The sequence below is a fragment of the Leucoraja erinacea genome, chromosome 37 (assembly GCF_028641065.1).
Source record: "Leucoraja erinacea ecotype New England chromosome 37, Leri_hhj_1, whole genome shotgun sequence".
Taxonomy (NCBI): Eukaryota; Metazoa; Chordata; class Chondrichthyes; order Rajiformes; family Rajidae; genus Leucoraja; species Leucoraja erinaceus.
Genome location: NC_073413.1, coordinates 9,585,415 through 9,609,220, shown reverse-complemented (window position 1 = coordinate 9,609,220; position 23,806 = coordinate 9,585,415). Strand labels below are relative to the sequence as shown.

General features: G+C 48.9%; 1 protein-coding gene across 1 annotated transcript; it reads right to left on the bottom strand.

The window, feature by feature from the left end:
* Positions 1 to 1,693: 1,693 nt before the first annotated feature.
* On the bottom strand, positions 1,694 to 19,135 carry LOC129713935 (beta-1,3-N-acetylglucosaminyltransferase lunatic fringe-like). Its single transcript, XM_055663345.1, has 8 exons — positions 18,423 to 19,135; positions 12,340 to 12,388; positions 10,564 to 10,666; positions 8,929 to 9,082; positions 6,820 to 6,905; positions 5,236 to 5,401; positions 3,784 to 3,869; positions 1,694 to 1,846 (listed from the first exon to the last, which is right to left on the bottom strand). Exons 1-8 carry the CDS (start codon positions 18,705 to 18,707, stop codon positions 1,774 to 1,776), a joined length of 1,002 nt encoding a protein of 333 aa, XP_055519320.1. The 5' UTR covers positions 18,708 to 19,135; the 3' UTR covers positions 1,694 to 1,773.
* Positions 19,136 to 23,806: the final 4,671 nt, after the last annotated feature.

Sequence of the window (23,806 nt, the reverse complement as noted above, 5' to 3'; positions counted from 1 at the left end):
TGAAGGAATAGGTGATGTTTCGGGTTGAGACCCCTCAGCAGGTCAGATTCGATTGATACATGGATACAGGTGAGTTTTTTTTTTGATCGGCAGATGTTTGGACGAAAGGTCGAGACCCTTCTTCAGACTAAAAGTCAGACCCGAAATGTCACCATTCCTTTTCACCACCCTATTCATTTATCCTTTCAAGCAAATCATCTGTGATTGATGAGGATTTGGCTATCGGACTTTAGGAAGCCTTCAGGCTGAACTCCACAAAGAAAAGATTGGTCTATCACGGAAACAGGCCATTCGGCCCACCGAGTCCACGCCGACCATCGATCTGTGTGATCCCACTTTCTCTCCACTCCCTCCACACTGGGGGGCAATTTACAGAGGGCCAATTAACCTACAAACCCATCTGAAGAAGGGTTTCGGCCCGAAATGTTGCCCATTTCCTTCACTCCATCGATGCTGCTGCACCCGCTGAGTTTCCCCAGCATTTTTGTGTACCTTCGATTTTCCAGCATCTGCAGTTCCTTCTTAAAAACCTACAAACACGCATGCCTTTGGGGTGTGGGAGTAAACCGGAGCACCCGGAGGAAACCCATGCGGTCACGGGGGAGTACGTGCAAACTCCGTACAGACAGCACCCGAAGTCGGGATCGAACCCGGGTCTCTGGCGCCGCGAGGCAGCGGCTCTACCCGCTGCGCCACTGTGCTGAATAGCGGAGTAAATCAGATGTCCTTTGGTAGTCAGGCCTATATGATCACTCCAGCACGACCCACCCGCAGACATAAAATAAACGCACGCACTCACACCGCACACCCAGGGTGAACAAGACCAACATCGAGATCCAGTTAGCTTTTATTAATTAAAAATATTTTTCCAGAAAGGGCAAACTTGAAAGCAGCAAGCTTGTTATTGTGCAGTGCATGTGGCAGAGAGACACCTAAACAGTGCTCTGACCACCAAAAATCTCAACATCATAACTCTACACCCACTCTGTGTGTAGAGATAGGGGCAAGGTCCTCTTGCAGAAGTCTACTTTAGTTTAGTTTAGAGATACAGCGCGGAACCAGGCCCTCTACAGCCCACTGAGTCTGCACCGGCCAGCGATCCCCGCACGCTAACTTTATCCTGCTCACAATTTACACATACACCATGCCAATTAACGTACAAACCGGCATGTCTTTGGCCCGTTGGAGTAAACCGAAGATCTCGGAGAAAAGTCTTGATCAGTACGGGTGTCAGAGGTCACGGGGAGAATGGGATAGATCAGCCACGATTGATGATCTATCCCATTGATCATCAATCGTGATGATTGATGAACGGCGAGTAGACTTGATGGGCCGAATGGCCTAATTCTACTCCTATCACACGGCCTCACGAAAACCCGCACGGGTCATGGGGAGAACGTACAGACAACATCCGTGTTCAGGATGGAACCCGGGTCTCTGGCGCTGTGAGGCAGCAACTCTACCGCTGCGCCACCGTGCCGCCCTGCAATAAAGACCATGCCACAATACAAGAACATCTAACACGCTTAATAAAAATAAAATCTTCACAATATTTCCGTCACGCATCTCATCGGTGTGTCGTGCCGTTTATTGTCTCTGCTCCCAGTCGGATTGCGTTCGTTCGGAAGCCAAGGTGTGGAGAATTCTCCACCTTAGTTATATAGTCCATGCTTTTTTTTTCCCTTCCTCTCTCTTTTATTTTTGTGCCGTTGACTTGCAAATGTCCTTGACCCAAAGTGCTTTCACAAAGTGCAGAGTTGGCAAGTGGTGACTTCAACCCCGAGCCACAGAGCTCCACGGGCACCAAGGGGTTTCGGGGTACAGCTGACAGTGAATAGACTTGAACCTGTAAAAGGCGGAGGAAAATGTCAGTTCTTTGAAGATCGACACAAAAATCCGGAGTAACTCAGCGGGACCGGCAGTATCGTTGGGTGACGTTTCGGGTCGAGACCCTTCTTCAGACTGGTTAAGGGATGATCGGAAACGAGAGATATTGACGATGATGTCGAGACACAAAGAACAATGAATGAAAGATGTGCAAAAAAGTAACTAAGATAATGAAAACAGGCCATTGTTAGCCGTTTGCTGGGTGAGAACGAGAAGCTGGTGCAACTTGGGTGGGGGAGGGTGGAGAGAGAGGGAATGCCGGGGTTACTTGAAGTTAGGGATATCAATATTCATACCACAGCTGTGGTGCAAGCTGCCCAAGCAACCCGAAATATCACCCATTCCTTCTCTACAGAGATGCTGCCTGTCCTGTTGAGTTACTCCAGCTTTTTGTGTCGGTGCTGGCTCGAAGGGCCAAATGGCCTACTCCTGCACCCATTGTCTATCTCTCTCCTCCCTGACTCTCAGTCTGAAGAAGGGTCTCGACCCGAAACATCACCCACTCCTTCCCTCCAGAGACCCGCTGAGTTACATAGAAACATAGAAACATAGAAATTAGGTGCAGGAGTAGGCCATTCGGCCCTGCGAGCCTGCACCGCCATTCAATATGATCATGGCTGATCATCCAACTCAGTATCCCGTACCTGCCTTCTCTCCATACCCCCTGATCCCCTTAGCCACAAGGACCACATCTAACTCCCTCTTAAATATAGCCAATGAACTGTGGCCTCAACTACCCTCTGTGGCAGAGAGTTCCAGAGATTCACCACTCTGTGTGAAAAAAGTTCTTCTCATCTCAGTTTTAAAGGATTTCGCCCTTATCCTTAAGCTGTGACCCCTGGTCCTGGACTTCCCCAACATCGGGAACAATCTACCTGCATCTAGCCTGTCCAACCCCTTAAGAATTTTGTACTCCAGCTTTTTGTGTCTATCTCCAGTTTAAACCAGCATCTGCAGTTCCTTCCTACACACTATTATTTTTCTGCAGCGTTGTGCAGATTTATGCTTCATCTTTCTTTCTCGTTTTATCATTTCCTGCCACCGCCAACGCAACAAAACAATGATCTGTTGCTGCAGTGTTTTGGTGAGATATCGCTTGTCAATCATTTCCGTGGAGGTTGTTTCCATATCAGTCTGGCCTGCACCAACAATTTGAAGGAGGAACCTGCAGATGCTGGTTTAAACACAAAAAATGCTGGAGTAACTCGGCGGATCAGGCAGTATCTCTGCCGAGAAGGAATGGGTGACGTTTCGGGTCTAGATTCTGAAGAAGGGTCTCGACCCAAAACGTCACCCATTCCTTCTCTCCAGAGACGCTGCCTGTCCCGCTGAGTTGCTGCTGCGTTTTGTGTAGATAGAAACATAGAAAATAGGTGCAGGAGTAGACCATTGGGCCCAACTCAGTATCCCATCCCTGCCTTCTCACCATACCCCCTGATCCCTTTAGCCACAAGGGCCACGTCTAACTCCCTCTTAAATATATCCAATGAACTGTGGCCTCAACTACCTTCTGTGGCAGAGAATTCTACAGATTCACCACTCTCTGTGTAAAAAATGATTTTCTCATCTCGGTCCTAAAAGACTTCCCCCTTATCCTTAAACTGTGGCCCCTTGTTCTGGACTTCCCCAACATCGGGAACAATCTTCCTGCATCTAGCCTGTCCAACCACTTAAGAATTTTGTAAGTTTTATAGCTAAACAATGGTCTCGGGCTGCAGCGAGCTGGTGAGGCCCAGCTCTGAACGGTACTGTCCACTGCGAGCCTGCCGAAAGACTGTTGTGAATCTTCGGGTCCCCAATCTATTTCTGCGACAATAGGTCACCTCTCATTCTTCTGAGAGTTGGCTACAACCAAGCCAATTCATTCCAGAACACAACGGGTTAAAATGAACTCACCGTGAAGGGTCTTCGTCGAATGGAAACCCCCCCTTCAATTCAACTATATTCCTCTTGTTCTCAAACGTTCCGTAACTTAAAGTGACCTGGAAAAGAATATCACAATTTCAATGTTATATCAACATTTTGACTTTAGAGATACAGCGCAGAAACAGGCCCTTCAGCCCATCGAGTCTGCGCCAACCAGCAATCACCCCGCACACTAGCACTAACCTACACATACTACAGGCAATTTACAACTCAGCCAAGCCAATTAGCCTACAAACCTGTATGTCTTTAGAGTGTGGGAGGAAACCAGAGTACCCGGAGAAAACCCACGCAGTTCACGGTGAGAACATAGAAAATAGGTGCAGGAGTAGGCCATTCAGCCCTTCGAGCCTGCACCGCTATTCAATATGATCATGGCAGATCATCCAACTCAGTATCCTGTACCTGCCTTCTCTCCATACCCCCTGATCCCTTTAGCCACAAGGGCCACATCTTACTCCCTATTAAATATAGCCAACAAACTGTGGCCTCAACTACATTCCGTGGCAGAGGATTCCACTCTCTGTGTGAAAAAAGTTTTTTTCATCTCGGTCCTGAAAGATTTCCCCCTTATCCTTAAACTGTGACCCCCTTGTTCTGGACTTCCCCAACATCGGGAACAATCTTCCTGCATCTAGCCTGTCCAACCCCTTAAGAATTTTGAACGTGCCTTATCAACGTACAACTACATACAGACAGCACCCGTAGTCGGGATCGAACTGGTGTCTCTGGAGCTGTGAGGCAGCAACTCCCCTATTGGAGTGTTAGACAATAGGTGCAGGAGTAGGCCACTCAACCCTTCCAGCCAGCACCGCCATTCAATGTGATCATGGCTGATCATCCACAATCAGTACCCCGTTCCTGCCTTCTCCCCATATCCCCTGACTCCGCTATCTTTAAGAGCTCTATCGAACTCTCAATTGAAAACATCCAGAGAATCGGCCTCCACCGCCCTCTGAGGCAGAGAATTACACAGATTCACAACTCTCTGGGTGAAAACGTTTTTCCTCATCTCCGTTCTAAATGGCCTACCCCTTATTCTTAAACTGTGATCCCTGGTTCTGGACTCCCCCCCAACATCGGGAACATGTTTCCTGCATCTAACGTGTCCAATCCCTTAATAATCTTATATGTTTCAATAGGATGCCTCTCGTCCTTCTAAATTCCAGTCAATGGACAATAGGTGTAGGAGTAGGCCATTCGGCCCTTTGAGCCAACAATGCCATTCAATGTGATCATGGCTGATCATCCCCAATCAGTACCCCGTTCCTGCTTTCTCCCCATATCCCCCGACTCCACTATCTTTAAGAGTCCTATCGAGCTCTCTCTTGAAAGTATCCAAAGAACCGCCCTCCAAGGCAGAGAATTCCACAGACTGGTTGTGGTTGGCATGAGGCATTGATGGGTGACCAGGGCTACACCCACCTGGCTAGGTATCTGGGCCCTTGATACCAGCTGTAGGTTCTCCAAGTGGGAGTGGAAGAGGGGGCTTCGAACGAGCTTCACCCCCAGCACCGCCTCCACGATGTAGCCGATTGTACAATCGTCCGGGAGACGGATTCTCTCCGCTGTGCGCATGAAACGCCCCTCACTGAACGGAAGAGAAAACACAATTCATCACCTAAAAATGAACATTCAGTAGCGTTTCATCGGCATGGCACAGTGGCACAGCTATTACGGCAGCATTTTGTGTCGACAACTCAGCGGGACAGGCAGCATCTCTGGAGAGAAGGAGTGGGTGACGTTTCGGGTCTGAAGAAGAGTCTCAATAGACAATAGGTGCAGGAGTAGGCCATTCAGCCCTTCGAGCCAGCACCGCCATTCAACGTGATCATGGCTGATCATCCCCAATCAGTACCCCGTTCCTTCCTTCTCTCCATACCCCCTGACTCCGCTATCTTTAAGAGCCCTATCCAGCTCTCCCTTGAAAGTATCCAGAGAACCTGCCTCCACCTTCCCTCTGAGGCAGAGAATTCCACAGACTCACAACTCTCTGTGTGAAAAAGTGTTTCCTCGTCTCCGTTCTAAACAGCTTAAACTAAATAATTCTTAAACTGTGGCCCCTGGTTCTGGACCCCCCCAACATCGGGAACATGTTTCCTGCCTCTAGTGTGTCCAAACCCTTAATAATCGTAATGTTTAAGAAGGAACTGCAGATGCTGGAAAATCGAAGGTAGACAAAAATGCTGGAGAAACTCAGCGGGTGAGGCAGCATCTATGGAGTGAAGGAAATGGGCAACGTTTCGGGTCAAGACCCTTCTTTAGATTTCTGTCTACCTTAATAATCTTATGTTTCATAGAAACATAGAAAATAGGTGCAGGAGTAGGCCATTCGGCCCTTCGAGCCTGCACCGCCATTCAATATGATACCCTCTCATCCTAAATTCCAGAAGGAAATGCCTGTCCCGCTGAGTTACTCCAGCATTTTGTGTCTACCTTCGGTGTAAACCAGCATCTGCAGTTCCTTCCTACACAAACTAAATTCAAGTGTGGGAGGAAACCGAAGATCTCGGAGAAAATCCAAGGCAGCCACGGGGAGAATGTACAAACCCCATACAGATAGCGCCCATAGTCAAGATCTAACCCGGGTCTATGGCGCTGTAAGGCCGCAACTTGCCCCTAGTTTGTAGAGAGGGCATGTAGAAGGGTAATAGCATAGAACTAGTGAGAATGGGTGTAGGAAGGAACTGTAGATGCTGGTTTGCACTGAAGATAGACACCAAAAGTTGGAGTAACTCAGCGGGTCAGGTAGCATCTCTGGATAGAAGGAATGGGTGACGTTTCGGGTCGAGACCCTTCTTCCGAACCATTCAGACTGTGAAGGGAGAGATAGATCAGCCATGAATGAATAGTGGAGCAAATTTGATGGGCCAAATGGCCTAATTCTGCTCCGATTCCTTATGACCTTATGAACAGGTGATTGATGGTCGGCAGGGGCTCAATGGGCCGAAGGGCCTGTTTCTGCACTGTATCTCTAAACTAAACCTTCCAGCAACAATGGGATCCTACCTTGCCCACGGTGCCATCTTCAGGGCCAATCCACGGCTGATGCAGAACCCAGCGCCTCCCGTGGCAAACCAAAAATACACTGATTTCTGGAAAAAAAAAAAAAATTAGACATTAGATAATAGGTGCAGGAATAGGTCATTCGGCCCTTCGAGCCAGTACCGCCATTCAATATGATCATGGCTGATCATCCCCAATCAGTACCCTGTTCCTGTCCTTCTCCCCATATCCCCGGACTCCGCTATTTTTAAGAGCCCTATCTAGCTCTCTCTTGAAAGTATCCAGAGAACCTGCCTCCACCGCCCTCTGAGGCACAGAATTCCACAGACTCGCCACTCTCTGTGAGAAAAAGTGTTTCCTTGTCTCCGCTCTCCTTATTCTTAAACTGTGTGGCCCCTGGTTCTGGACTCACCCAACATCGGGGAACATGTTTCCTGCCTCTAGCGTGTCCAAAACCTTAACAATCTTATATGTTTCAATGAGATCCCCTCTCATTCTTCTAAACTACACAGTGTACAAGCCCAGCCGCTCCATTCGCTCAGCATATGACAGTCCCGCCATCCTGGGAATTAACCTTGTAAACCTACGCTGGGCTTCCTCAATAGCAAGAATGTCCTTCCTCAAAATACAGTAAAATCTCTTTATAATAAATCATAGAAACATAGAAATTAGGTGCAGGAGTAGGCCATTCGGCCCTTCGATCCTGCACCGCCATTCAATATGATCATAGCTGATCATCCAACTCAGTATCCCGTACCTGCCTTCTCTCCGTACCCCCTGATCCCCTTAGCCACAAGGGCCACATCTAACTCCCTCTTAAATATAGCCAATGAACTGGCCTCAACTACCCTCTGTGGCAGAGAGTTCCAGAGACTCACCACTCTCTGTGTGAAAAAAAGTTCTTCTCATCTCGGTTTTAAAGGATTTCCCCCTTATCCTTAAGCTGTGACCCCTTGTCCTGGACTTCCCCAACATCGGGAACAATCTTCCTGCATCTAGCCTGCCCAACCCCTTAAGAATTTTGTAAGTTTCTATATGATCCCCTCTCAATCTCCTAAATTCTAGAGAGTATATGCCAAGTCTATCCAGTCTTTCTTCATAAGACAGTCCTGACATCCCAGGAATCAATCATGGTGTCCACTATTGTCGACTGTCACCAAGTAAGGATTCATCATTGTGTAAGTAGGGCGGGATGGTGGAACAGTGGTAGAGTTACTGCCTTACATCACCAGAGTACCCCGGGTTCCATTCTGACTACGGGTGCTGTCTGAACTGAGTTTGTACATTCTCCCCGTGACCACGTGGGTTTTCTCCAGGTGCCCCGGTTTCATCCCACACTCTAATGACGTGCAGCTTTGTAGGCTAATTGGTTTCGGTAATAATAGTGTGTAGGATAGTGCTAGTCGGCGCGGACCAGGTGGGCCGAAGGGCCTGTTTCCATGCTGTACCTGTAAACTTTACCTAAACTAAATGTACATTTCCACACCTCCAGTTTCCCCTCTCCCCAGACCCTCGGTCTGAAGAAGGGTCTCGACCCGAAACATCACCCATTCCGTCTCTCCAGAGATGCTGCGTGTTCCCGCTGAGTTACTCCAGCATTTTGTGCCTACCTTCGATGTAAACCAGCACCTGCACTTCCTTCCTGCATACAAACTAAATTGAAGTCTGAAGAAGGGTGGCTTCCTGAAACGTCACAGCGGTAGAGTTGCTGCCTTACAGCGTTTGGAGCGTCAGAGACCCTGGTTCGATCCCAACTACGGGTGCTGTCTGTATGTAGTTTGTACCTTCGCCCCATGATCTGCATGGATTTCCTTTAAGAACTTCAATAGCCTCCCACACTCCAAAGACGTGCAGGTTTGTAGGATAGTTGGCTTGGTAGAAATGTAAAAATCGTCCCTAGTGTGTGTAGGATAGTGTTAGCGTGCGGAGATCGATGGTCGGCACGGATTCGATGGGCTGAAGGGCCTCCAAACTAAAAACTAAAGTTACTCCAGCACTGTGTGTGTGTGTCTATAGCCTAAACTAAATTTAAGTTCCAAAGGGTTTCCTAGTTCTCTGGAGGCTGATCCCACTCACGAGGCTGAGCCCACTCACGAGGCTGACCCCACTCACCGTTTTGTTGTTGTGCAGCTTCACGATAGCCTCGATGGGTCGGTCTAGACTGGGCTTCCCCACGTAGACGTCTAGCATGGGCGGGAAGCCAGACAGCAGCTCAACCAGAGCGCGCACGTTGATATAATTGTCATCGTCTACATGGCAGAACCACCTAGAGAAGCAGAGGAGGGGGAAGGCAATGTCACGGTGGGCCAGCGAACTGCCATGATGTGTAAGGAGCAACTGTAGGAGACCAAGCGGAGGTTGGGCGATCGTTTCGCCGAACACCTCCGCTCGGTCCGCAATAACCAAGCTGACCTCCCGGTGGCTCAGCACTTCAACTCCCCCTCCCACTCCGCCTCCGACCTCTCTGTCCTGGGTCTCCTCCATGGCCACAGCGAGCAGCACCAGAAATTGGAGGAACAGCACCTCATATTCCGTTTGGGGAGTCTGCACCCCGGGGGCATGAACATCGAATTCTCCCAATTCTGTTAGTCCTTGCTGTCTCCTCCCCTTCCTCAGCTCCCCTGCTGTCTCCTCCCACCCTCCAGCCTTCTGGCTACTCCTCCTTTTCCCTTTCTTGTCCCCACCCACCACCACCCCCGATCAGTCTGAAGAAGGGTTTTGGCCCGAAACGTTGCCTATTTCCTTCGCTCCATAGATGCTGCTGCACCCGCTGAGTTTCTCCAGCTTTTCTGTGTAACCTTCGATTCTCCAGCATCTGCAGTTCCCTCTTAAAAACTGTAGATGCTGGTTTAACACCAAAGATAGACACAAAACGCTGGAGGGCGGAGGATAAGGGCGGCACGGTGGCGCAGCGGTTTGATTCACTGCCTCACAGCGCCAGAGACCCAGGTTCAATCCTGACTACTGCCACTGTCTGTACGGAGTTTGTACGTTCTCCCCGTGACCGCGTGGCTTTTCTCCGGCTTCCTCCCACACTCCAAAGACGTACAGGTTTGTAGGTCAATTGGCTTGGCGTGGTTGTAAATTCACCCTGGTGTGTGTAGGATAGTGTTAGCGTGCGGGGATCGCCGGTCGGCGTGGACTCAGTGGGCCGAAGGGCCTGTTTCCGTGCTGTACCTCTAAACTAAAGGGTGTGGACAGTTGAACTGGGAGGATTGGCTTCGATCTGTGCTCCACAGTTTTATGGTCCATGTTTCTAAGAGGCCTGGATCAGGCTGTTTGTACAGTTTTACGTCATAAGTGATAGGAGTAGAATTAGGACATTCGGCCCATCAAGTCTACTATTCAACCATCTCTCCCTCCTAGCCCCATTCTCCTGCCTTCTCCCCATAACCCCCGACACCCATACTAATCAAGAATCTATTGTGGCTAAGGGGATCAGGCTGTTTGGACAGTTTTACGTCATAAGTGATAGGAGTAGAATTAGGACATTCGGCCCATCAAGTCTAATATTCAACCATCTCTCCCTCCTAGCCCCATTCTCCTGCCTTCTCCCCATAACCCCCGACACCCGTACTAATCAAGAATCTATCTATCTCTGCTCTAAAAAATATCCACAGTCTTGGCCTCTCCAGCCTTCTGTGGCAAAGAATTCCATAGATCCCGCCACCCTGTCTAAAGAAATACACGGAGACTCCGTGTGCCCCGTCTCCCCACACGTCCCACACGCCAGCCCAGCGCACCCACCTCAGGCGCGATGCCACAAACACGTCAAACTCTGCCGCCATCTTGCACGACAACGCCTGGTGGCTGTGGGCAGACGAGCAGTTGGTATTGATCACTCGATGACCTGTGTGAAGAATGGCCAGAGGCTTAAAACCAGAACTTGCAGGCACTGCCATGTACTTGGTTTACAGTCTCAGCGACATAACCAGCCAGCGAATGCCAATCCCTTCATTTGCTATTCTTTTATTTTTTTAACCAAAAATAATGTAATCAGTTATTTACAACAATATTACAGAACGAAACAAATCAAAACGAAATCCACCACCGGGTGTGGACATAGGGGTAGGCAGCCAGCTCGGGCAGAGCCCTCTTAGAAACATAGAAATATAGAAATTAGGTGCAGGAGTAGGGCCATTCGGCCCTTCGAGCCTGCACCGCCATTCAATATGATCATGGCTGATCATCCAACTCAGTATCCCGTACCTGCCTTCTCTCCATACCCCCTGATCCCCTTAGCCACAAGGGCCACATCGAACTCCCTCTTAAATATAGCCAATGCACTGGCCTCGACTACCCTCTGTGGCAGAGAGTTCCAGAGATTCACCACTCACTCTCTGTGTGAAAAAAAAAAGTTCTTCTCATCTCGGTTTTAAAGGATTTCCCCCTTATCCTTAAGCTGTGACCCCTTGTCCTGGACTTCCCTAACATCGGGAACAATCTTCCTGCATCTAGCCTGTCCAACCCCTTAAGAATTTTGTAAGTTTCTATAAGATCCCCTCTCAATCTTCTAAATTCTAGAGAGTATAAACCAAGTCTATCCAGTCTTTCTTCATAAGACAGTCCTGACATCCCAGGAATCAGTCTGGTGAACCGTCTCTGCACTCCCTCTATGGCAATAATGTCCTTCCTCAGATTTGGAGACCAAAACTGTACGCAATACTCCAGGTGTGGTCTCACCAAGACCCTGTACAACTGCAGTAGAACCTCCCTGCTCCTATACTCAAAGTGAAGAATGGCCAGAGGCTTAAAACCAGGGGATACAGGCACTGCCATGTACTTGGTTTACAGTCTCAGCGACATAGCCAGCCAGCGAATGCCAATCCCTTCATTTGCTATTCTTTTATTTTTTAACCAAAAATAATGTAATCAGTTATTTACAATAATATTGCAGAACGAAATAAATCAAAACGAAATCCACCACCGGGTGTGGACATAACCCTAGAAAAGGGGCAGGCAGCCAGCTCGGGCATAGCCCTCTTGAGCCTGGTGCCATGACTCGGGTATGGCCAGCTTGGCCAGGCCCTTTATTTGTTTTTCGTAGCATGATACAGCGTGGAAACAGGCCCTTCGGCCAAACTTGCCCACACCGGCCAACATGTCCCATCTACACTAGTCCAACCTGCTTGCATTTGGCCCACATCCCTCTAAGTCTGCCCCATCCATGTACCTTCCCAAATGTTTCTTGGCATTTCCCTTGTTAATTTTTTTTTTTTTTGTATAATTTAAATTAAAATTTTAAAATAAATTATAATTTAAACATTAAAAAAAAAATAATAATTTAAAACAATTCTCCCTGTGACTGCGTGGGTTTCCTCCGGGTGCTCTGGTTTCCTCCCACATTCCAAAGATGTACAGGTTTGTAGGTTAATTGGCTTGGTGTAAATGTAAATTGTCCCTAGTGTGTGTGTGTGTAGGATAGTGTTAGTGTGCAGGGATCGCTGGTCGGCATGGACTCGGTGGGCCAAAGGGCCTGTTTCCGCGCTGTATCTCTAAACTAAACCGAGGAGTGAGACTCACCAGTCCTGATCTTCAACTCCTCATCATCGCCGTCAGTGAAGATGTATGTCTGAAGGGGAAGGAAGGAGGCCATTAGGAAACGTAGAAAAATTCATAGCTTCTAGGAACAGAATTAGGCCATTCGGCCCATCAAGTCTACCCCCACCATTCAATCATGGCTGATCTATCTTTCCCTCTCATCCTCATTCTCCTGCCTTCTCCCCATAACTCCCGACACCCGTACTAATCAAGAATCGCCTTAAAAACATCCATCGACTTGTCTTCCACAGCCGTCTGTGGCGATGAATTCCACAGATTCAAGGGCGGCTCGGTGGCGCAACGGTAGAGTTGCTGCCTTACAGCGAATGCAGCGCAGGAGACCCGGGTTCGATCCCGACTAGGTGTGCTGTCTGTACGGAGTTTGTACGTTCTCCCCGTGACCTGCGTGGGTTTTCTCAGAGATCTTCGGTTTCCTCCCACACTCCAAAGACGTGCAGGTTTGTAGGTTAATTGGTTTGGTAAATGTAAAAATTGTCCCTGGTGTTGTCAATGTGCGGGGATCGCTGGTCGGCGCGGACCCGGTGGGCCTGTTTCCGCGCCGTCTCTCTAAACTGTACAAAACATGCAGGTGTGGAGGATAATTGGCTTCTGCAAGTTTTCAATGAGGTCCGAGTGTGTGTGGGATAGTGTTAGTGTACGAGGTGATCGCTGGTTGGTGCGGACTTGATGGGCCGAAGGGCCTGTTTCCGCGCTGTATCTCGAAACTAAACTCATCGCCCTTCTGCTCCTGGAGTTTTTTACTTTAGACTTTAGAGATACAGCGTAGAATCTGAATGGAACCCGGGTCTCTGGCGCTGTGAGGCAGCGACTCTACCGCTAAGCGAATGTGACGATGGGATCTATGTCGCTCTTCTGGGGAGATGCTAACTGCATTTCGTTGTCTCTGTACTGTATACTGCACAATGACAATCAAGATTGAATCTGAATCTGAGGGGAGGGGGATTAACTGGTCCCGATGAGTCGGAACATCTGCTCCCTGACAGCCAGCTGGGAGTTTGGCAGTACTGTGCGCCCCCCCTCTCCCACTCCTCCCCCTGTATCTGATCAAGCCTGCACTGTAGGCCCATTCACCCGTCTCCTCTCCCCACCCCTCCACAACAAAGCCACTCGCAGGCCCATTGTTGGGCCTGACGGTTTAAGTTCGGCCCTCTCCACACTTAACAAGATGAATGAGGCAGCTTTGGGCGCCGTGTAATGTTCTTTGTCACCGCAGCCACTGGATACAAAAGGCGCTGCCTGCCCTCGACTGGTTAAAGCACGGCGCTGATTAAATGGCCAGCCGGCTCCCCTCTCCTCCCACCTCACTCAACGTTGGCCAACAACAACTTCCACATCCTCAGATAGAGACGTGTACAAAATCAGGAGAGGAATAGACGCACGAGAGGAGAAAATATGAGGGGTAACTTTTTCCACACTGGATGTATGGAACCAGCTGCCAAAGGAGGTAGTTGAGACTGGGACTATGCCAGTGTTTAAGAAACAGTTAGACAGGTACATGGATGAGACGGGTTTGGAGGGATATGGGTCAAACGCAGGCAGGTCAACCAAGTCACTTTTATTTCTATAGCACATTTAAAAAACAACTCTCGTTGGACTGTTTGGAAGTACTGTGCTCCCCCTCTCCCACTCCTCCCCCTGATCAAGCCTGCACTGTAGGCCCATTGTTCCAAACAAGAGGACATGACTTCAGAATTAAGGGACAGAGGTTTAGGGGTAATATGAGGGGGAACGTCTTTACTCAGAGAGTGGTAGCGGTGTGGAATGAGCTTCCAGTGGAAGTGGTGGAGGCAGGTTCATTGGTATCATTTAAAAATAAATTGGATAGGCATATGGATGAGAAGGGAATGGAGGGTTATGGTATGAGTGCAGGCAGGTGGGACTAAGGGGAAAAAAAGTTGTTTGGCACGGACCTGTAGGGCCGAGATGGCCTGTTTCCGTGCTGTAATTGTTATATGGTTATTGTTATATGCACAAAGTGCTTTACATTGGTGGAGGTACTAACGTTATACAACAGTGGTTCATAGATTAAATACATACACTACATACATGGTGAGACTGGTGTAGATGGGACATGTTGGCTGGTGTGGACAAGTTGGGCCGAAGGGCCTGTTTCCAGGCTGTAAGACACCCTCTCTGTCTCTCTCTTTCTCCCCTCCATCTCTCCCTCATCTCTCCCCCCCCCCCTCCTCCCCCCCCCCCCCTCCCCCCCCCCCCCCCCCCCCCCCCCCGAAAATGTGTATTCAACAAAAAACGGTCTCAATCCCGGCTTTGACTGGGCTGCTAAAACAGATGTCCCCCGACACTTTGCTCCTTGTACAAGTGTTCTGACAGCGAGTTCCATCCCAGCCCAGCGGTGGGCCATTCAGCCCCACTGCCCCCATGCTAGCTTTCAGTAGCCTGGGGGCTCACACTCCTCTCTCTCCCCACCCCCTCCCTCGCTCTCCCCTCCACCAACTAGCTCCCCCCCCCACCCCCTTCTGCTCCCCCCCCCCCTACCCTCTCCTCCCCCCCCAGTCTCTCTCCCCATCCGCTCACTCATCTTCTCCCCCCCCTGCTCCTCACCCCCCCCCCCCCCCCCCGCCCCGCTCTCTTCCCTTCCCCCACGCTAGAGCAAGAGGAAATAGACTTCTCACTCCCCGCACAGTAGCACTTCCTCTCTAGACTATATTCAAGTCGAAAGGGGGAAGTTGTTCAGCTTAGCAACGAGTTACATCCCCTTCATGTCTCAATGCCCCAACATACAGTGGAACAGCACATCAGATTTCACCTGGGCAGCTTACACCCCAGCGGTATGAACATTGAGTTCCTCCACTTCAAGTAGCCCTTGCTTTCCCTCTCTCTCTCCATCCCTCTTCCCAGTTCTCCGACCAGTCCGACTGTCTCCGACTACATTTTATCTCTGTTTGCTTTGTTGTCACCTTTTCCCAACCAACAATGATCTATTCTACATGTTCCTCGATCACCATTCCCTTCGTCCCATTTTCACACCTTACACTTCCTTATCTCTACATCTACCTCTCCCCTGATGGGCCGAACGACCTATTTACATGCTGTGTAACTCACAAAATGGTGGAGTAACTCAGTGGGACAGGTAGCATCGCTGGAGAGAAGGAATGGGTGACACTTCAGGTCTGAAGAAGGGTCTCGACCACAAACATCACCCACTCCTTCTATCCAGAGATGCTGCCTGTCCTGCTGAGTGACTCCAGCATTTTGTGCTTATCTTCATTTTAAACCAGCATCTGCAGTTCCTTCCTACACATTACAACTCTAGGTACATGGACAGGAAAGGTTTAGGGGGATATAGGCTAACTGCAGGCAGGTGGCCTAGCATGTTGGTCGGCATATGCGAGTTGGGCCGAAGGGCCGTTCATGCAAGAACGGGGAGAACGTGCAAACTCCGTACAAGCAGCAACCGCAGTCAGGATCGAACCGGGGTCTCTGGCTCCGAGAGGCAGCAGCTCTACCCGCTGCACCACTGTGCCGCCCTACAAGTGGGTGAGGTGCTGCTGCCATCCTTCACAACAGGATGCAGCAGGCACCCGCCCGCTGCCACGAGGCCCAGTGGTGGCGAGCTGCCGTCAGAGATACCAAACTGCTCACCAGAAACCAGAACGGTGACAGAAACTGAACATCTTCCATCCTGTTTAGTTCAGAGATACAGCGCGGAAACAGGCCCTTCGGCCCACCGAGTCCGTGCCGACCAGCGATCCCCGCACACTAACACTACCCTACACACAATAGGGACAATTTACAGACGAGGAAACACTTTTTTCTCACAGAGAGTGGTGAGTCTGTGGAATTCTCTGCCTCAGAGGGCGGTGGAGGCAGGTTCTCTGGATGCTTTCAAGAGAGAGATAGATAGGGCTCTTAAAAATAGCGGAGTCAGGGGATATGGGGAGAAGGCAGGAACGGGGTACTGATTGGGGATGAGCAGCCATGATCACATTGAATGGCGGTGCTGGCTCGAAGGGCTGAATTGCCTACTCCTGCACCTATTTTCTATGTTTCTATGTTTCTAAGACAGAATTAGGCCATTCGGCCCATCAAGCCGACTCTGCCATTCACTCATGGCTGATCTACCTCTCCCTCTCAACCCCATTCTCCTGCCTTCTCTCCATAACCCCTGACACCCATACTGACCAAGAAAATAACAGTTTCACAATAGTCCCAGAGTCACAGGAAAATTCCAAAACAACTTCTATTGATTCAGCGAGACAGGCAGCATCTCTGGAGAGAAGGTGACATCATTTGGTGGCATTTTGGATCGAAATCCTCCTTCAGACTCGACCCCATTCCTTCTCTCCAGAGATGCTGCCTGTCCCGCTGAGTTACTCTTGTGCCTATCTTCCATTTAAACCAGCATCTGCAGTTCCTTCCTACACAAACGTCTATTGATTTTGGTGCTTCTTCAAATGGAATATGATACACTGCCTTTTTGTTTTAGAAAACAATTGAATTCTCCAATAATATGATGCAACAATGCATGCCACAGTGCAAATAAACACGATGTCTTCAGCACAAACAGCTGTGCCAAGGCAATTCATCGGAGACAGAATTTAACTCCATGCTTCAAGGAGCATTGGCGACTAAATCTCACCCAAGGCCTGGGCAGCACGGTGGTAGAGCCACTGCCTCACAGCGCCAGAGACCCGGGCTTGATCCTAACCTCTGTCTGTCTGTCTGGAGTCAGCACGTTCTCCCTGCGACCGACCGCCTGAGTTTCCTCCGGGTGCTCTAGTTTCCTCCCACATCCCAAAGAGGTGCGCGGGTTTGTAGGTTAATTGGCTTCAGTAAATTGCCCCTAGTGTGTGTTGGATAGAACTGGCATACAGGGTGAATGTGGGTCGGCATAGATTTGGTGGGCTGAAGGGCCTGGCTCCACACTGTATCTCTAAACTAAACAACAAAAACTAAGTCTGCAGATGCTGAAAATCCGAAATTTATTCCAGGAGAACTATCACCAGGTCAGGCAGCATCTGGCGTGGGGATTGTAATGGTCACCGCAGATGATGCTTGACCCATTGAATGTTGCCTGCAATTGTTTATTTAAATCTTTTTACTCCAGTACTGTACACCACACTGTACAGGCTCTGGAGAGGGTCCAGAGGAGGTTGACGAGAGTGTTAACATACGATGAGCGTTTGACAGCACTGGGCCTGCACTCGCTGGAGTTTAGAAGGATGAGGGGTAAACCTCATTGAAACTTACGGAATAGTGAAAGGCCTGGATAGAGTGAATGTGGAGACGGTGTTTCCATTAGTGGGAGAGTCTAGGACCAGAGGGCACAGCCACAGAATTAAAGATCGTTCTTTTCGGAAGGAGATGAGGAGGAATTTCTTCAGGCAGAGGTGGTGAATCTGTGGAATTTACTACCACAAACCGAGATGAGAAGAACTTTTTTCACACAGAGAGTGGTGAATCTCTGGAACTCTCTGCCACAGAAGGTTGTTGAGGCCAGTTCATTGGCTATATTTAAGAGGGAGTTAGATGTGGCCTTTCTGGCTAAGGGGATCAGGGGGTATGGAGAGAAGGCAGGTACAGGATACTGAGTTGGATGATCAGCCATGATCATATTGAATGGCGGTGCAGGCTCGAAGGGCCGAATGGCCTACTCCTGCACCTAATTTCTATGTTTCTATGTTTCTAAACGACTGTGGAGGCCAAGTCAATGGATATTTTTAAATCGGAGATTGACAGATTCTTGATTAGTATGGGGTGTCAGGAGATATGGGTAGAAGGCTGGGGAATGGGGTTAGGAGGGAGAGATAGATCAGCCACGATTGAATGGCGGAGCAGACTCGCTGGGCCGAATGGCCTAATTCTGCTCCTGGAACTTATCTATGGAGTTATTTACAATAGTATTTCACACAGCAAACTATAACAAAACACACACCACCATAATACAAAATTGGCAAGTATTCCTTAGAGTTAAACAACAAATTACTATAGCGATGGGGGGGGGGGGGGGGGGGTAGACTAGATGGGCCGAATGGCCTAATCCTGTTCGTCTCTCTTATGAACTTTAAGACATGAAAACTCACCTGTCTCCACGCCCTTGTGATCCAGGTCTGTAGCAGCAACTCCAGCCTGGCTTTGTGGAACTTGTGCGTGGTTTTGATGGCGATGAAGATGTCTTTGAGCTCCACCTTGGCCGGCTGCGGGTCCCCTCCGTCCACCTGCCCGCCCGCGGCGCTCGCCCGCCGGCCACTTTCCAGCGAGGCCCCGCTGGCCCCTTCTCGCCGCCGGTGGTCCACCAGAACCAAGAGCAACGAGGTGACCATCGCCCCGCATACAGCCAGAAAAACCTTCTTCACACAAAGACGCATCCTGCCTCCAATTCTACAACCATGAGACCAAACTAGATCCCATCTCTGAGAGAATTCCTATTAAAATGATCTGAAAGGACTATTTCTCCCCCCAAAACCACCACCTCAAGAAACAAATCTAAAATTAATATCAACTAGCAAATAATCAATAATCTAAATTATTATCAATAGTATAATCAATTTTAGTATGATAACCCAGACATTTTAGCCTCTATATTCTCATTCAGGGTTAGACTAATTTGTTATACCTAATACAGTCATTAAGTCCACTCTTAATATTGGAGTGAAAAAAAATACTTTTCTTATTTTGGGGCAATAATTTCTGGCAAGAGGAACTAAATGACTCCCTCAATCTCTCGCGTTAACCATCTGCCGCTCGCCAGCCTGACTGACTTAGAAACCTGTCACAACTTTGTGCCTGTTTGCCATTTGTGTCATTTTCGAGAAGTTAAAGAGGTGGGCGAGGTTACAGCGAAGATTGGCGCCTGGAGTTAGCTAATCGCGTTAGTGGTCAGGAAGGAAGGGGTGTAACTGCAGCCTGTTCAGCTAAATGTCACTATATTTTAACCCCTTAAAGGACCTGCCGGTCCCAACAAGACTCAAGGGTGGAAGGAACTGCAAGCCGAGGTGCTGGTTTAAACAAAAAGGCTGGAGTAACTCAGCGGGACAGGCAGCATCTATCTTAACCCACAGTTACTTCAGCTGTGTCCCCCATCAGGCTATTAAACCTGGCTGGGACAAAACATTAATAACCCATTATCTGTTATTTGTACTTTATCAGTTTATTTATTCATGTGTGTATATATTTATACCATGGTATATGAAATGCATTTCGTTGTCTCTGTACTGTACACTGACAATGACAATTAAAATTGAATCTGAATCTGAATCTGAATATGGACACACTGATGTGTTTTGTAGTAAATGCCTACTATGTTCTGTTGTGCTGAAGCAAAGCAAGAGTTTCATTGTCCTATCAGGGACACATGACAATAAACTCACTTGAACTTGAAGTCCCGACTCAGTTCAGTTTAGTTTATTGTCAAGTGTACAGTGAAAATATTTTTTGGACATAAAGTGTGGAAACAGGCCATTCGGCCCACCGAGTCCCCACCGACCAGCGATCCCCTACACACACTATATGGACAATTTACACTTATACCAAGCCAATCGACCTGCAAACCTGTACGTCTTTGGAGTGTGGGAGGAAACCGAAGACCTCGTTGAAAATCCACACAGGTCTCGGGGAGAACATACAAACTCCGTACAGACAGCACCCATAGTCAGGATTGAACCCGGGTCTCCGGCGCTGCAAGGATTTGAGTCTAGGAGCAGGGAGGTTCTACTGCGGTCTTGGTGAGACCACACCTGGAGTATTGCGTACAGTTTTGGTCTCCTAATCTGAGGAAAGACATTCTTGCCATAGAGGGAGTGCAGAGAAGGTTCAACAGACTGATTCCTGGGATGTCAGGACTTTCATATGAAGAAAGACTGGATAGACACGGATTGTACTCGCTAGAATTTAGAAGATTGAGGGGGGATCTTCTAGAAACTTACAAAATTCTTAAGGGGTTGGACAGGCTTGATGCAGGAAGATTGTTCCCGATGTTGGGGAAGTCCAGAACAAGGGGTCACAGTTTAAGGATAAGGGGGAAATCTTTTAGGACCGAGATGAGGAAAACCTTTTTCACACAGAGAGTGGTGAATCTCTGGAATTCTCTGCCGCAGAAGGTAGTTGAGGCCAGTTCATTGGCTATATTTAAGAGGGAGTTAGATGTGGCCCTTGTGGCTAAAGGGATCAGGGGGTATGGAGAGAAGGCAGGAACAGGATACTGAGTTGGATGATCAGCCATGATCATATTGAATGGCGGTGCAGGCTCAAAGGGCCGAATGGCCTACTCCTGCACCTATTTTCTATGTTTCTATGTTTCTATGTAAGGCAGCAACTCTACCGCTGCGCCACCGTGCCGTCATTAGAGTCTTTTAGATAATAGACACAAAATGCTGGAGTAACTCAGCAGGGACAGGCAGCATCTCTGGAGAGAAGGAATGGGTGACGCTTCAGGTTGAGACCCTTCTTCTCGACACGAAAACGTCACCCATTCCCTCTCTCCAGGGATGCTGCCTGGCCCGCTAAGTTACTCCAGCTTTTGTTGTCTATCTTTGGTTTGAAGCAGCATCTGCGGTTCCTTCCCACACAGCGAATAGCTTTTGTTGCGTGCTATCCAGTCAGCAGAAAAAGAATACATGGTTACAATTGAGCTATCGAACATCGATCAACACCTGATAAGGGAATAACGTTTAGTGCAAGGTAAAGCCAATAAAGTCCAATCAAGGATAGTCCAAGGATCACCAAAGAGGTAGATAGTGGTACATCACTGCTCTCTAGTTGTGGTAGGATGGTTCAGTTGCCTGATAAAAGCTGGGAAGAAACTGTCCCTGAATCTGGATTTTACTGATTGCCTGTCAGCCAACAATGAACCGTTCTACATGTTCCTTAATCATCGTCTGCCCTTAATCATCGTCTGATCTGTCCTTTTCACACCTTACCCCTCCATATCTCTAGACTTTCTCTCTCTCTCCTGACACACAGGCTGAAGACGGGTCTCGACCCGAAACGTCACCCACCTTCCCTCTAGAGGTGCTGCCTGCCCCACTGAGTTACTCCCCAGTATTTTGTGTCTACCATTGGTGTCAACCAGCTTCCGACACAGCTACAGAGATGCTGACTGTGGTAGACCAGACTTTCATAGCCCTCAACATCCTGTCACGGAAAACTCAGAGTAGAGCAGTCAGTGAGGATTTATTTTTAAAACAAGAATGCAACTTGAACGAGCTGATCCCATCTTGAATGATCACAACACACAGACCCGACCACTTTCTTTATTTTTTTCGATACATTTAGTTAGCGCAGAAACAGGCCCTTCAGCCCACTGAGTCAGCACTAACCTGCGATCCCAGAGTATGGTGTGCAGTTTTGGTCCCCTAATTTGTGGAAGGACATTCTTGCTATTGAGGGAGTGCAGCGTAGGTTTACAAGGTTAATTCCCGGGATGGCGGGACTGTCTAATGCTGAGAGAATGGAGCAGCTGGGCTTGTACACTCTGGAGCTTAGAAGGCTTTATAATTTGATATGTTTCTATAAGATAGCCCCTCATCCTTCTAAACTCCAGTGAATACAAGCCTAGTCTTTGCAATCTTTCCTCATACGACAGTCCCGCCATCCCAGGGATCAATCTCGTGAACCTACGCTGCACTGCCTCAATCACAAGGATGTCCTTCCTCAAATTAACTGAGTTACTCCAGCATTTTGTGGCTATTTTTGCTATCTTTCCCCCATTCAATTGCTGATTGACCACACCACACCTTGCAGCTCTGGGTCACAAGTTTAGCCTGTGACTGCATCACATTCCTTATTCAGAACCTGCAATGTTCTGTCCCCAGATTTTTGACACTTCCACTATTATCTGCAGACCAGAGAAACATTCAGCAGAATCTTCCAGAAATACTTCCTCTTTTCAAGACCGCACGTATAATTTTTCGAAATGTGCGGGAAGGAACTGCAGGTGCAGGTTCAAACTGAATATAGGCACAAAATGCTGGAGTAACTCAGCGGGACAGGCAGCATCTCTAGAGAGAAGGAATGGGTGACGTTTCGGGGCGAGACCTTTCTTCAGTCTCAGAGTCATGGGAGAGGGAAACTTTTTCACCCAGAGAGTTGTGAATTTGTGGAATTCCCTGCCACCGAGGGCAGTGGAGGCCAAATCACTGGATGGATTTAAGAAAGAGTTAGATAGAGCTCTAGGGGCTAGTGGAATCAAGGGAAATGGGGAGTGGCGGACTGGGTCTAAAAATATTGGTGGCCAGGAGACAAAGGGGGCCCACTTGATATACGGGGGCCCACTTCATCAGGGGCCCACTTGCCATTGGGCAAGCTGACACCCTGGCCAGTCCACCACTGGATATGGGGAGAAGGCAGGCACGGGTTATTGATTGGGGACGATCAGCCATGATCACAATGAATGGCTCAAAGGGCCGAACGGCCAACTCCTGCACCTATTTTCTATGTTTCTATGATTGAATGGCAGAATAGACTTGATGGGCCGAATGGCCTATTCCTCACATGACCTTATTCTATGACATACCTCGGGAACTGTAAATCCCATCGTCCAGTGAGAACGTTAATCACATCCATAACAACCACATACTGTGTTAGTTTTTTTTTTGTGAGGGTTTGGTTTAAATTCTAAACCCACCTGTCTTTCCGAGAGTAGGTCGCAGCTTGTGTGTGCGTGTGTGTGTGTTTTCGAGGGCACTTCATTGTCCGATCAGCAGCGGGACAAAGGCTTGGGGCCGGTGTGCCTGGGGCTTTGTCTGTTCCACGCTCCACAGGGACTGAGCCGACGATGGCTCAGGGCTCCAGTTTCAGCTCTGCATTGTCCAGGCTCCCTGTCGGCTCTCCCCACCAAAGATCCTATAGCAGAGCGCTCTGCTATAGGATCTTTGCTCCCCAACCGCTGAGAGAGGCCCTCTGCTGTGTGGGAAGGAACTGCAGATGCTGGCTTACACCAAAGATGGACACAAAACGCTGGAGTAACTCAGCGGGACAGGCGGCGTCTCTGGAGAGAAGGAATGGGTGATGTTCAGGGTCGAGAGAGGGTCTCGTGGTCGCTTGAGGCGTAAGGGCACCATATGGCACCAGTCCCACTTAGAAGCGCGGAGGGGTACATTTAGAACGGAGACGAGGAAACCATTTAGAAAGCCATTTAGAACGGAGACGAGGAAAAACTTTTTCTCACAGAGAGTGGTGAGTCTGTGGAATTCTCTGCCTCAGAGGGGCGGTGGAGGCAGGTTCACTGGTTGCTTTCAAGAGAGAGCAAGATAGGGCTCTTAAAAATAGCGGAGTCAGGGGATATGGGGAGAAGGCAGGAACGGGGTACTGATTGGGGATGATCAGCCATGATCACATTGAATGGCGGTGCTGGCTCGAAGGGCCGAATGGCCTACTCCTGCACCTATTGTCTTGTTATCATTTAATCCTGGAGGAAAGCTTAGAACCCCCTTCAGTAGAATAATAATGGTAAATGCTTGTGTCATTT